The sequence below is a fragment of the Mauremys mutica genome, chromosome 17 (genome assembly GCF_020497125.1).
Source record: "Mauremys mutica isolate MM-2020 ecotype Southern chromosome 17, ASM2049712v1, whole genome shotgun sequence".
Classification (NCBI taxonomy): domain Eukaryota; kingdom Metazoa; phylum Chordata; order Testudines; family Geoemydidae; genus Mauremys; species Mauremys mutica.
Window position 1 is genome coordinate 12,055,039 of NC_059088.1, and position 14,077 is coordinate 12,069,115.

Here is a 14,077-nt window from a genome sequence, read left to right on the forward strand (position 1 = left end):
TAATTTTGTCGCCCCAAGGAGGGCGGCGCGCTGCGGGGGGCGCTCTGCCGGTCGCCAGTCCCGTGGCTCCGGTGGACCTCCCGCAGGCATGCCTGCGGATGCTCCACCGAAGTCGCGGGACCAGCGGCCCCTCTGCAGGCACATCTGCGGGAGGTCCACCGGTGCCGCCTGCCGCCCTCCCGCGGGACGCCGCCCCAAGCGTGTGCTTGGCGCGCTGGGGTCTGGAGCCGGCCCTGGCTCCCAGACAGCTGCACTCTGCAGCACGGTATGGGGAGGAGGTGACCAGCTCTCTGTGGAGAAAGAAGTAGTTCGGGACTATTTAGAAAAGCTGGACGAGCACAAGTCCATGGGGCCGGATGCGCTGCATCCGAGGGTGCTAAAGGAGTTGGCCGATGAGATTGCAGAGCCATTGGCCATTATCTTTGAAAAATCATGGCGATCGGGGGAGGTCCCAGATGACTGGAAAAAAGACCCCTGACTTTCAGGAGAGAGGACCCCCCACACCGCTCCCTGCAGCACAGCTCCCCGAGCAGCACATAGGGACCCAACACTGACGCCGGGAGTCTGTCTCTGTCCCAGCCCTGCCATGGCGCGTGAATACTTCACCCACAAGGGAGTGCTGTTCCAATGCCTGGATTATTCCCCTGAGAAGTTGAGCTATGTGGAGAACGAATTCCAGGTGCGGGACGACGACGTCTTCAACATCACCTACCCCAAGTCAAGTAGGGGAGAGTGTGTGTGTGTGTGTGTGTGTGTGTGTGTGTAGGGACATTAGATGGAAACACCAAACCCGTCACATGACCTGATTTCCTAGACGCCAGACTCTGGGTACCCCACCTCCGGCCCAGAGTGAGACAAAGCAGGCTGCTCCCTGGGGCCCAACTCGCCCACCTGGTGCTGGGCTGGCTCTCTGCAGACACACTCTGATCACAGGCTTTCTCCAGAGCCACCGGCAGGGCCGGGAGACCCCTGGCACAGCAAAGTGAGAGCTTCTGATTTTAGTGCTGTCAATGCACCTCAGCTGATGGGGGCTGGAAGCCAGGACTCCTGGGTTCTCTCTCTGGCTCTGGGAGCAGAGGGGGACCTAGCAGGTTGAGGGGTTGTTTCAGGCCCATTAACCCTTTCATCCCCAGGCACTAACTGGATGCTGGAGATTCTGAGTCTGATCCGTTGTGGCGGGGACCCCGGCTGGGTGCGCAGCGTGCTGAACTGGGAGCGGGCGCCCTGGGTGGAGAGCAAGGTGGGGCTGGAGGCTGCCCTGAAATACCCCCGCCCCGGCTGCTCTGCTCCCACCTCCCCGTCCAGCTCTTCCCCAAGTCCCTGCAGCGCTCCAAGGCCAAGGTGAGAGGCGGGAGAGCAGGGGCTGCGGGTCGTGATTGAGGGGCACCGACAGGGCTGTGTGTCGGGAAGGGGGTGAATCCAGGGCTGCTGCTGGGTGTGAGTTACAGCAATGTGGGCGTGCGAAGGAGCAGGCAGCGGGGTGCGGCGAATCCTTCTCCCTCCAGAGAGGGTGATGGCCCGGAGTGGGTGGCTAATTGCTGGGTTCACTTGGCATCCCCCTCCCCTGATTGGTAGTGACCCCCCCCACTCCCGCCAGATCATCTACACCCTGCGCTGCCCCAAGGACGTCCTGGTCTCGCTGTACCACTTCTCCAAGCTGCTGCACGTCTTCAGGGACCCTGGCTCACTGGACTCCTTCCTCGAGGACTTCCTGAGCGGGAACGGTGAGCAGCACCCCGGGGTCCTTGGGGGCCCTGCTGCAGCTAGGGATACGCAGGCAGCCTCCTCCCACCCAATGCCTGGGCTCCCAGCCACTCACTGATGGGATCCAGTTTGTGCATCCCCAGCCAGCTCTGAGCTGCCCTTTGCCCAGGGCCCAGCACAGCTTAATAGGCTGCTGCACGGCCCTCCGGCTGCGCACCATGGAGGGAACTTAGGTGGAGGTAGTGCTTAAGTTGTGCCAGGGCCCTGGCACCTCCTGGCCTGGCAGTTCAGAGCCCCGGCACCTCCAGGCCTGGCAGTTCAGAGCCCCGGCACCGGTGGGCCTGGCAGTTCAGGGCCCCGGCACCTCCGGGCTGGCTGCATCAGTTACGAATGTAAAAAAATTGTTTGATCCCCGGCACCACTTTAATTATAAATTAAACAGTGAGTGGAGGGGCCGGGTGGTGCCAGCTCTGGGGTCACCGTGCCGCTCTCCCCTGCACAGTGGCCTACGGCTCCTGGTTCGACCACGTCACCGGCTGGATGGGGCTGAAGGGCAACGAGAACTTCTTCTCCATCACCTACGAGGAGCTGCAGCAGGTAGAGAGCCCCCCCCTTGGGCCACACCCACATAACTCCACCCCTGGGGTCACGCCCACACATAACCCCACCCCCTGGTGACACCCACACAGAGCCCCTCCAGCCACCCCACATGTAGCCCCCCTGAGCCAGCCCCACACGTAACCCCGCCCCCGAGCCACCCCACACGTAGCCCCGCCCCAGGCCCCCAGCCAGGTGGTGTTCTAGGGTGTTGCCAGCCCCAGCTCCCCAGGCCTCGGCGTCCATGCCCCGGGTGTTGGCTCCTCCTGGCATTTGCATTCCTCTGCCCCTGGCCTGGAACAGGGTCTGACCTCAGGTGGCCAACGTGGCTCATGGCCAAGGCCCTCTGCCCTTGAAGACGTCTCTGCCTCAGCGCCCAGCGGGGAGCAGGACCCTGCTGGGGGAGGGAACCGAGGCACACGTGGGCCATAAAATTGTCACCCTAGAATCACCCTCTTCATGGCAGCGGGTGTCTCCCCCAGGACCCGTGGGGCAGCGTGCAGAGAATCTGCCACTTCCTGGGGAAGGAGCTGAGTGAGGAGCAAGTGGCCGCGGTGGTGGAGAACGCCTCCTTCCAGAGCATGAAGGGGAACAAAATGTCCAACTTCTCCCAGCTGAGGGACGAGTACATGGACCACCAGGATGGGGAGCTCCTGAGGAAAGCTGAGTCCAGGCCTGGGCTAGCAGGGGGCTGCGAGCTGGGACTGAGGGGCACCAGCAGAGCTGCGGGGGCAGGGCTGGGGGGCAGGGGCTGTGGGTAGGGAGTGAAGGGCACCCTAGACTATGTTCCCTGCGGTTTGCAGGGATCTGCGGTGACTGGAGGAACCATCTCTCGGAGGCACAGAGCCAGCGATTAGACACCATTTACCGGGAGCGGATGCAGGGTCTGGGCATGACCTTCCCCTGGGACTGACGGCCTCGCGCCCGCCACATCTGTACCCGCAATACACCGGCCCTGTGCCTCCTGGATCAAGCTGTCTTCACTTCCTGTCCTAAATGGCTGGGTCTCTTTCCCTTTGCTGGGTTAAAATCATCTGTACAAACTCCGTTACAGATTTACCCTGGAGAGCTCCCAGCCCTCGCTACCTTTCCAAGCAAATCACCCAGCTCAAATCTTCCAGGCCAGATTTCCAAACCAGCTCCCAACAGATTCTCGTTCCCATCCTGCTTTTCAGATCCCTTTGGAAACAAAGATGATCTAACAACTTATATGGCTGCAAACCCCCCAGCATAACAAGAACCAGTGGCTGGACGTTAAAGCCAGACAAATTCCAGCTGGAAATAAGGCACTGAGGGTGATTAACCATTGAGACAAACTGCCTGGGGAAGTGTTGGTTGCTCCTCTCCCTGGCTTCCAATCAAGCCAGGATGCCTTTTGAGATGTTATTGGAGTCGGTGCAGGGGGACCAGGGTGAACTCACTGGTCTGGGTTACAAGGAGGTCAGACTAAATGATGGAATGGTCCCTTCTGCGGTTGGACGGTCTGAAGCTGAATTTTGAACATGCAGATGATTTACAATTTTTGTGGCTGCATCATCAAAACATTTCCTGAATTTATCCTGGCTCCTGTGAGGTGGGGCAATACTAGCCCACTTTTCTAGGTGGGGAAATTGAGGCCAAAAGAGATGCTGTGTTTTGCCAGGCTCACACAGGGAGTCGTAGAGCCAGGAATTGATCCCCACTTTGCCACCAGGCCAGCTGTCTCCAGTGACCCCTTGTGGTCGCTCTCAGCTGAGAGGCCAATGAGACTGATGATCTGTCTCATCCCAGATGAGGTATGAGGCAAGAGGAAGATTGCCTTGTGCCTGGGTCTGAGTCCCAGCTCTGCTAGAAACGTTGGCAAGTCACCTCATTTGTGCCTTAGTTTCCCCCTCTCTAAAATGAGAATAATTTTGCCTTTGTCTAGACAGATTGTAAGCTCTTTGGAGAGGGTCTCTCACTGTGTGTCTGGGCAGCGCCTGGCACAACGAGGCTCTGATCTCAGCTGGGGCAGGGCCTGTCTCTGGGCAGCGCCTGGCACAACGGGGCCCTGATCTCAGCTGGGGTTTCCAGCAATATATAAACAGTAACAGTTTTGCCCTATGCTGGCCCTGTGTTAAAGATTCTGTCCTGGGCTCTTAAGCCCAGTACTTCTGATCAACTAGTACGGTTCCCTGTTTGCAATATGCGATATTAATACTTTCCAACAGCCGCTACGTTTGCTCATTTAAAAGAAAACAGAAGAAATCAGATATCTCTGTGGAGCAATTGTTTCCTGTTCGCCCAGGGTGATGAACGTGGCTATTTATACCTGACGAGCTGCGGGTCGGTGGTCACTGTGCTAAATGTGCTTTTCAACAACTCTGCCGGGTCTGGGGCAGGCGGTTAAGGCGCTGGGGATTTGGGCCTCAGCCCTTCAGGTCAAAGTTTCACGGCCCTTTGAAGTGAGGGATCAGTGGCACAGCTCCCCCTGCAGAGGGCGCTGTGGGGGTCAGCATGCATTGGGGTGTCTCCCCATCCACCTACCCAGGCAGAAGAGTGGGCCATGCATCCGCTCAGAGCCATGGGCCCATCTGCCCTGGTATCCTCCCTGCCAGCCTGGATCGGACCAACGGCTCAGCTTATGCGCCATGCTCCTGTGCTGGGGAGCACTGGGGGCACCCACTGACTCAAAAAGCCCAAACGGTGCCGCTCCGTCCCAGCCTTGCCATTGTAACCACTAGCGCTCCCTCTGCTGCGGAACAGAACCCAGGTGTCCTGATTCCCAGCCCCCAAGGTTATCCGCTAGATACTAGCCTCATGTGGGGCTAGAAAACCAGGAATCCTGATGCCGAGGCCCCCACTGCTTGAACCACTAGAGCCTCCTACCCACATGAGCCCTATTGCATAGATGCTGCATAACCACCCAAAAGGCAGCCCCTGCCCTCGAAAGCTTCCAGGCCAGGACCACCGCTGGGAGCACATGGGCGTGGTGAGCAGGGTCTCAGCTGCCCACGCATTGGCAAGGTTTCTGAAGGCATCATGGCAAAGGACAGTTGTTTGATGGTGGGGGTGGGTGCTGGTGTGGAGCCTCCCCTCCTCGTGGAGCTGTCAAGCCATCTGCTCTCCTCCAGCCTCAGCAGTAGAGGTTCGTTAATCTGTCTAAATCCCTCTGGATTATTTGCTGGTTTGTGGCATTAGCGAGGGATGGAATTGCCTCCTGCCGGGGCTTGCCTGACTGGCCCCTGAGCATCAGCCTTGGAGGGACGGCAGAAGCCAAAGGACACGCCGAGGCGCCGAGAACCCAGGAATCTTGGGGCTCAGTAACATCGAGTTGCTGCGCTAACCCCCTCGACTCTGCTCCCCTCCCACAGCTGGGAAGAGAACCCAGGCGTCCTGACTCCCAACCCTCAGCCACTGGATCCTACTCCCCTCCCACAGCTGGGAAGAGAACCCAGGCGTCCTGACTCCCAACCCTCAGCCACTGGATCCTACTCCCCTCCCACAGCTGGGAAGAGAACCCAGGCGTCCTGACTCCCAACCCTCAGCCACTGGATCCTACTCCCCTCCCACAGCTGGGAAGAGAACCCAGGCGTCCTGACTCCCAACCCTCAGCCACTGGATCCTACTCCCCTCCCACAGCTGGGAAGAGAACCCAGGCGTCCTGACTCCTAACCCTCAGCCACTGGATCCTACTCCCCTCCCACAGCTGGGAAGAGAACCCAGGTGTCCTGACTCCCAACCCTCAGTCACTGGATCCCACTCCCCGGCCCCTCCCACAGCTGGGAAGAGAACCCAGGCGTCCTGACTCCCAACCCTCAGCCACTGGATCCTACTCCCCTCCCACAGCTGGGAAGAGAACCCAGGCGTCCTGACTCCCAACCCTCGGCCACTGGATCCCACTCCCCGGCCCCTCCCACAGCTGGGAAGAGAACCCAGGCGTCCTGACTCCCAACCCTCAGCCACTGGATCCTACTCCCCTCTCAGAGCTGGGAAGAGAACCCAGGCGTCCTGACTCCTAACCCTCAGCCACTGGATCCTACTCCCCTCCCACAGCTGGGAAGAGAACCCAGGCGTCCTGACTCCTAACCCTCAGCCACTGGATCCTACTCCCCTCCCACAGCTGGGAAGAGAACCCAGGCGTCCTGACTCCCAACCCTCTGCCACTGGATCCTACTCCCCTCCCACAGCTGGGAAGAGAACCCAGGCGTCCTGACTCCCAACCCTCAGCCACTGGATCCTACTCCCCTCCCACAGCTGGGAAGAGAACCCAGGCATCCTGACTCCCAACCCTCAGCCACTGGATCCTACTCCCCTCTCAGAGCTGGGAAGAGAACCCAGGCGTCCTGACCTGCAGCCTCTCGTGCTCTAATCCCTGGTCCCCAGTCTCCTCCCATAGTGGGGCCTGGCTTCCGAGCCTCGTCTCGCTATTGCAGTTGAAAGAAAGAAGAGACTCCGTTTGTTTTAGAAACAATCTCGCTTTTTCTATCTTTTGCCAGTAGGTGGCGAGGCAGCTGAGTGTAAAAAATAAAAGCGGCCCAGTGAGGGTTGCCCTGGGGCCAGCACAGGGGGGGGGCTTCCAGAGAGAGCTGTTCTGGGGAGACTGGGGCAGGGCCCGGGGGAGATCCATGTTCCAGTCAGTCCCCTAGCGAGCAAGGCTGGGCCTGTGGTTAAACTAGGACTCGGAAGAGCTGAGTTCAAGTCATGCCTGTGCCACAGAACCGCTGTGTTGCCCTCAGCAAGCCCCTGCATCACTCTGTGCCTCAGTTTCCCATCTTTAACACGGGACCCAGACTGACCCTGGTTGTGCAGCACCCAGCACAGTGGGGCCCCCTAGCGCAGGGATTGTCTCTTGCTGTGTCCGGGCAGCGCCTGCCCCCCGCCCCAGACTCTGTTGCTATTTTAATACAAAAATAATCCTTGGAATTATTCTCTTTGCTTAAAGAGAAGGAACAAAATGATTCAAAATAGGAAAAATGCAACAGAAATTGTCGAAGAGAGAATTAAAAAAAAACAACAGATCAAAAGATTTAATGGGGACATACTTGACCGAGTACCACGTGGGGCCTTAAAAAGCCACCCAGTTCTCTGTTCTATGTTCCCATGGAAAATCTCAGGGCATTTTGGTAAGCACCGGGGTAAACTTTGCTCTGCAGCTGTGACATGGTATCCGTGTCCCACCCCAGAGACAACTGCATTCCGCCCCAGTACTGGTGACCGAGCCCTGTGTGCCAGTGATGTGCAGCTGTTCAACACCTGGTGTCCTCCCCCCCCCCCCCGAGCAGTGGCTGTATTTCTGCATTGGCTGAATCAGCCCTGTGCAGCTGCTAAGCGGCTGTTCCTGGCCAGAGGTGGCTGCATGCGTCTGGCACAAGGCAATAGCTGTGAAGAAACCAAATTGGCAGCTGAGCTTTCTGTCCGTGTGCGCGGATCACTGGACTCTGAATGCTGAGTGTGCGAGTGAACACACACGCACGAAGCCGAGCTGACGTGTTCCACCCAGCAGAAGGCATCGGCGGACACCCGCGGGTCCCAAACATTAACAACCTGTGAACCCCTTTCACTAAAACGTCAAGTCTCGCGAATCCCCTCCTAAACATTTGTTTTTATGACATGCTTATTACACACTATTATTATTTATCATAAAAAACAAATGTCATATTTCCAAGATCACGGCTTTTATAATTTCTACTCGGGGAAAGGAGAAAATCCCTGGAAATATTCATTTTTAGGAGGGGGGGATGGGGTCGGGGGGGGGTGCGCGACCCAGAGGGGCTGGGCTCAGAGCTGGGGGTCAGGGCGGTGGGGGATGAGGTCGTGGGGTGCCCGGCGCTGAGAAGCTGGGGGGTGGGGGAAGGTGATGGCGGGGGGGGGGAGCCTCTGACATTCTCCTGGGGGCCCCTGCAGGACCCGGGGCAAATTGCCCCACTTGCCCCCCCCCGGCGGCCCTGGTTGCTTTCACTTAATAGGATAAAGATTGCTTTCAGACCAACACAGTTCTGTTATTAAAAGACAACAGCTGGAGGAGAGAGTCAAAAGAAAGAAATCATCAGCAGGGAGGGGGACGGGGGAAGGGAAGGTCTCAAGAGGAGGAGGGGTCCCGGGACGGCTACAGATTTGTGTATGTCCCGGGATCGCACCCAGCCTTCTCCTTTGGAGAACGATGCAGCGGGTGCAAACCGCAGCTGGCTGGGTGTTGAGTGCGCTGGGTAGTGGCAGTCACAGGCGCCGACGCCGTGGGTGCTCCCGGGCTGGAGCACCCATGGGGAAAAATTAGTGGGTGCTCTGCACCCACCGGCAGCCAAGCTCCCCGCCCTGCCTCACCTCCGCCTCTGCCTCCTCCCCTGCGAGCGCTGTGTCCCCGCTCCGCCGCCTGCCTCCCAGCGCGTGCTGTCGCCAAACAGCTGTAGCGAGCTCCGGGAGGGGGCGGGGGGAAGAGGCAGGGTCGGGGCAGGGATTTGGGGAGACGTCCAATAGGGGCAGGGAGGGGGCAGAGTTGGGGCAGGGATTTGGGGAAGGGGTTGGAATGGGGGTGGAGTCGGGGTGGGGCCGGGGGGTTCGAGCACCCACCGGCGCTGGAAGACGTTGGCGCCTGGGGTGAGAGTCCCCAGTGCTGGACCGTGAGTGGGGAGGAGTGGGATGCCGCGGGTAGAGACTGGAGCCAGGAGGTCGATAACAGTGTATTGGCCGGGGGGTGAGAGGGGCGCATGGGAAAGAGATTTGCGACAGCGGCTGCAGGGGAGGGTGGGCGCGGAGCTGCTCGGTTGGAAGAGCGAGGATCCCCTGCAGCGTGTCCGCTTGGCGCCCCATCACCGTTACGAGCCGCTCCCTGGCTTCTTCCTGGCGTGCTGCGTTCTCCTCTCAGTCCCTCTTCTCCAGTGGGTCTCAAACGTTCACAGTGGTGACCCCGTTCACACAGCAATCCCCTGAGTGTGACCCCCCTTAGCAATGAAAACACCTTTAAATATATTGAACACCATTATAAAATGCTGGAGGCAAAGCGAGGTTTGAGGTGGAGGCTGACAGCTCACGACCCCCCACATAACCTCACCACCCCCTGAGGGGTTCCCAACCCCAGTTTGAGATCCCTTGTTCTTGTGGTCCCACCACTCCTTCATCTCAGTGGCGGAGGGCATCATAACCTCACAGCGAAAGTCCTTGGCTGCTTTAGCATCATAGATTTTTAGAGTTGGAGGGGACCTCAGGAGATCATCTAGTCCAATCCCCTGCTCAAAGCCAGACCAATCCCCAGATGCCCCCCCCCCAAGGATTGAACTCACAACCCTGGGTTTAGCAGGCCAATGCTCAAACCACTGAGCTATCCCTCCCTGCTTTCTAATTCAATGCAGCCGTTCTGCTGCCAATAAGGAATCTGGCCTCCCCAGGTCATCTCTGTGAGGCTTAAACACAACATTTCACAGAAGCAGCGTTGTTTGCAATGCAGACAACACTGATTCAGTGCTTTAAAACACAGCCAGGACGCACACGCCTGTCACTGCCTGCCTGACCCCCGGCACACGAGCCACAAGACCCCAAAATGGTGAATAGCCACAGGGGCAGGGACGGGGATATCACTCTTCCTGGACCCTGCTGTACACTGGGCACGGGGCTCTTGGGAGAGCCAGCACCGTAGGGGGGCTGAGAGTCATTCCTGTCCCCACACTTTCCACAGGCTGTTCGTTATGGAAGAGATCTCGCTGCTGAGGGTGAGCAGGGAATCAAGGGAGGGTTTTCTCTCAGCCTGCGGCTCCCCCCCCGGCCCCTATGCGGCTCACCTGTGTGCAGCAGTGGTCCCCCAAGGGTGATGGCACGGTCAGGTTTACAATGGCACCAGTGGCTCCATGGAGCCGGGCCCATGCTCAGAAGTGGCCCCAGCCTGCTCCACTTGCCCTGCGCCCCAAGACCCCGCTGGCTCCCCCCACCCACCACTTCCTCCTCAGGCCGAGGGCTCCTCTCCACCCCCTGGCCCCACCCCCTGCTCCTCTCTGCCCCTGGCTGGACCCCAGAGCCCCTCCAGCTCCGGGTATGGTCTGTCCCCCCGGAGCTGAGCTGCCTGGGACTGGTGCAGAAGCCTGGCCAGTCTCAGCCAGGTGTGTGTGGGGGGGTGACAGTGGGGGGGCTTGGCTGGGCCCCTCCAGGGAAGAGGGGCCTGAGGGAGCCCGGGCGGAGCAGGCCCTGGCCTGGCTGATCGCGACACTCCCGAGGGGCCGGAGCGATTCCCCGCCCCGGGACTAGCCCTGGCTGCGCTGCCGGCTCAGCCCGTCAGACAGTCACCTCCCAGCAGGGCCGGTGAGTGTGGCCAGGAGGCCGGGGTGGGGAGTGGATCTGTGGGGGTGCTGGGCTGTGAGGTGACGGGGAAGATCTGTGTGTGTTGGGCACTAGGGAATGGAGCTCCTGGGCGGGGTGCTGGGCAGTTGCAGTGGGCAGGGCCGTCCTTAGGGCACTGGAAAATTTGGGCCACCACCGGGACAGCAGGTCAGGGCGGGTTGTCGCCCGCACACCCAGCGCGCGCTGCAATCTCCTTAGGCAGGAGCCGTATTCCCAGAGCCGAATGCCCCGGCGGGCACATTGTGCATGAGGGAGAGGGTACACGGGGCTCTGTGGTGACTCTCAGCCGCCGTGAGACGGGCCGGGCGGCTCGGTGTCCTTTGGTGCCTCGTCCCTCCCGCCCGGGCTGCGAGCCCCGGCTGGTGCAGCGTCTGCTGCGTACGAAGCTCAGTGTGTGTCAGCGTTGGGTCCGCGGGAGGGGGTGGTGGCTGTGCCCCAACTCAGACATAGGGGCCCCAGTTTAATAATACTGTGTAGGGCCCCACAAAGCCTAAGGACGGCCCTGGTGGTGGGGCTGTGGGCAGGGGGTGCTGGGCGAGGGGGGTGTTGTGCAGGGTGCTGTGCATTTGTAGGGTGGGTGAGGGGAGGTGTTGGGCATAGCAGGTCCAGGGGGGCTCTGGCCATAGGGAATCGGGGGAGGGGGGTGTTCCGGTGTTGGCCGGGGGAGGGGTTTGTGGCTCAGCATGGGCCTGCCCCCGAGGGGAAGGGGCACCATGGCAGCACAGGGCCAGTCAGGGCATTGTGTGTCTGGCAACTGCTGGTTTGTAAACAGTGCCCCTGCCATGCCAGGCCCCATTGCCTCTGGCTGGCCCCTCGCTCTGGGGACCGACCCCGCACGCCAGGCTCCATTGCCTCCATGGGGGCCCACAAAGATGTTTGGCGCCGGGCCAACAAAACGTTCATCCAGCCCCGTTAGTCACGCAACTGCCCCCAATGCCTTGAGTACCAGCCCTGGGCTGAGTGAAGACTTTTATCTCCATGGGGACTCCATGACATCGTGGAACTTTATTGTGGGTTGGGACGTCTCAGCTCCACCCACTGACACCAGCGCAGAGCCCGGGCAGGGATTTCCCAATGGCGGGTGGGTGGAAACAATCCACGAGCCGCGTTGGAAAGTCCCAGCGGTGCCACGTTCCCAGGCTCAGCGGCGTGGGGTTTATTCGGGCGCTGGGTGAGCTCTGCCCCACAGCCCCGCCCGGACTCGGAATGGCTCCTTTCCATACCCCAGCGTCCACCTCTCTGCCTCAGTCCCGCCTCTTTGAACCAGGGGCTGTGATAGTTCCCCGGCCTCACCGTGGTGGGGTTGTGGGGATAGAGGCAATAACCGCTTGTGAAGGGGGGCGACGCCACGGCGAGGGGCCCCACATCGGTTATAATGAACTAATCACCTTCCGCTGCGTTATTGCAATAAAGGTCCCGGTTTGCTGAAAGGCCCAGAGCCCCCCTGGTGTCAATCAGGAGTAACTCACGGACACTGAAAGCAGTTGCAGTGACTTTACACTAGCGGAGGGTTTGGCGCCATGAGGAATTTGCTCCATCCATTGGGTGTGAGGCAAACCCCAATGAGGGCAGGGGGATAAACCCTATTGACTCTGACGGGCGCTGGAGCAGTCCCGCAATGGGCTTGTCTCCTGTACACTGGTGGGGGCTGTCCTGTGAGTCTGACACTGAGACGGGTCCCGGGAGAGCCAACGTGCCGGGTCTCGGCGGGGAGAGTGACGCAAAACCGGACTCACTCCGGATTGGGGTTCCCCCATAAAGGGAGGGACTTGCACACCGCAGGCTCAGGGGGGCTCTGGGAAGGAAAGGGAGACATTGACGGTAGAAAGAATGAGGAGTCCTTGTGGCACCTTAGAGACTAACACATTCAATGGGGCATAAGCTATCGTGGGCTGAAACCCACTTCATCAGATGCACGCAGTGGAAAATACAGTAGCGAGAGATATATAAAGATGGAGGTTGCCTTACCAACTCTAATGAGATAAATCAATTCAGGTGAGCTATTATCAGAAGGAGAAAAAAAAACTTTTGTAGTGATCATCAGGATGGCCAATTTCAAATAGTTGACAAGAAGATGTGAGTAACCGTAGGGTGAATGTAACACAAACGGTAGGTTTGTGTTACATTCACCCAGTTGCCAGGTCTCCTGTCTAAGCCCGAAGTGGGGTGACTGTCACAGCTGCCCCCACGTGGCTGCTGGGAAAATGGACTGTCACTTTGCCTTCCTCACAGTAATAGTCGGCGGAGTCCTCGGGTTCCAGGTGGGACAGTCGCAGATACAGCTCATTCTTGGAATTATCCCTGGAGATGGTGAATCGGCCTTTCACTGAATCATGGTAGCGTGTTTCGCTCCCATCGGGGTTTATAGAACTGACCCATTCTAGTCCCTTTCCTGGAGCCTGTCGGAGCCAGCTCATGTAGGAATCGCGGAAGGGGAACCCGGAGGCTTTGCAGGAGAGGAAAAGAGACTCTCCGGGGCTTTTCACCCCCCCTCCGGACTCCACCAGCTTGAAATGGGACCAGACACCTGAGAATAAAGACAGGCCATTACTATCAGTATAGAAATAGCGATAACGCAATATTCCTCTAACTCTTCCAGTTATCCAGAGGGAGGAACATACCTTCTAAAGCTGCTGCCACGAAACTTAAAAGGAGCAAAAATCTCATTTTTCCTGGTGCTGGAGTGGAAAGTTCTCAGGCGACTGGCTGGTAACTGCTCAGACCCAGGAGGCTGCAGAACGTGTCTCTGGATGCAGAGAGAGGCACAGATTTAAACAGGACACCGTCTCCCTCATTTGCATGCCCCCGCCTTGTACGAGACGCACTCTCCTCCTGCCCGGGATCTGATTGACTCGCCCCAGTGGGAGGGGCTGTTGTCCCCTTACTGACATTCAGTGGGTGTTTTGCTTGCCCGTCTCCCAGCACTAAAATAATGGGGAGAGGCCAATGCTCCAGGTCAGCCTCAGTCAGCCTCTGAGCGGGATGGGCAGGGCGGGCAGGCTGATCAGGGAGTCAGGAGGCCGGGGGGTCCCGTCCTCCCTGTGAGCTGGAGTTGCCTGGGTCAGACAGAGTGGGGTCGAGCTAAGGAGGGAGCAGGGGCCCGAGCTGAGCTGGGGAGCAGAGCCGGGCCGGCCAGAGGGGCCAGGGAAGCAGAAGCAGCAGAGCTGGGAGCAGAGTCACAGAGACCCAGCCACCATGTCAGGGTTCCCTCCCCACTCTGGGGTACATGAAAGACCCCCTAAGCTTATTTCTACCAGCTTAGGTTAAAAACTTCCCCAAGGCACAAATCCTTCCTTATCCTTGGGTGGGTACTGCTGCCACCACCAAGTGAGTTAGACAAAGATTCAAGGAAAAGAACCACTTGGAGTGTGCACATGGGTGGGTCCCAGCTGCTCCCTGCCCCCCTCATTGAAGCAGGTGTGCAGGGTTACTGCCCTGAGAACTGCAGGCACCAGTGGACATGGGGCTGGCTGGAGGCAGGGCAGGGGCT

The 14,077-nt window shown here is 59.1% G+C and overlaps 1 pseudogene and 1 gene segment (V, D, J or C); one reads left to right on the forward strand and one right to left on the reverse strand.

The window, feature by feature from the left end:
• Window positions 1–586: 586 nt before the first annotated feature.
• On the forward strand, window positions 587–3,097 carry LOC123351367 (annotated as a pseudogene).
• Window positions 3,098–12,630: 9,533 nt separating this feature from the next.
• On the reverse strand, window positions 12,631–13,328 carry LOC123351778. The segment is given in 2 exon segments: window positions 12,631–13,114; window positions 13,209–13,328. Coding segments are annotated over 2 exon segments (423 nt in total).
• Between the last annotated feature and the right edge of the window lie 749 nt (window positions 13,329–14,077).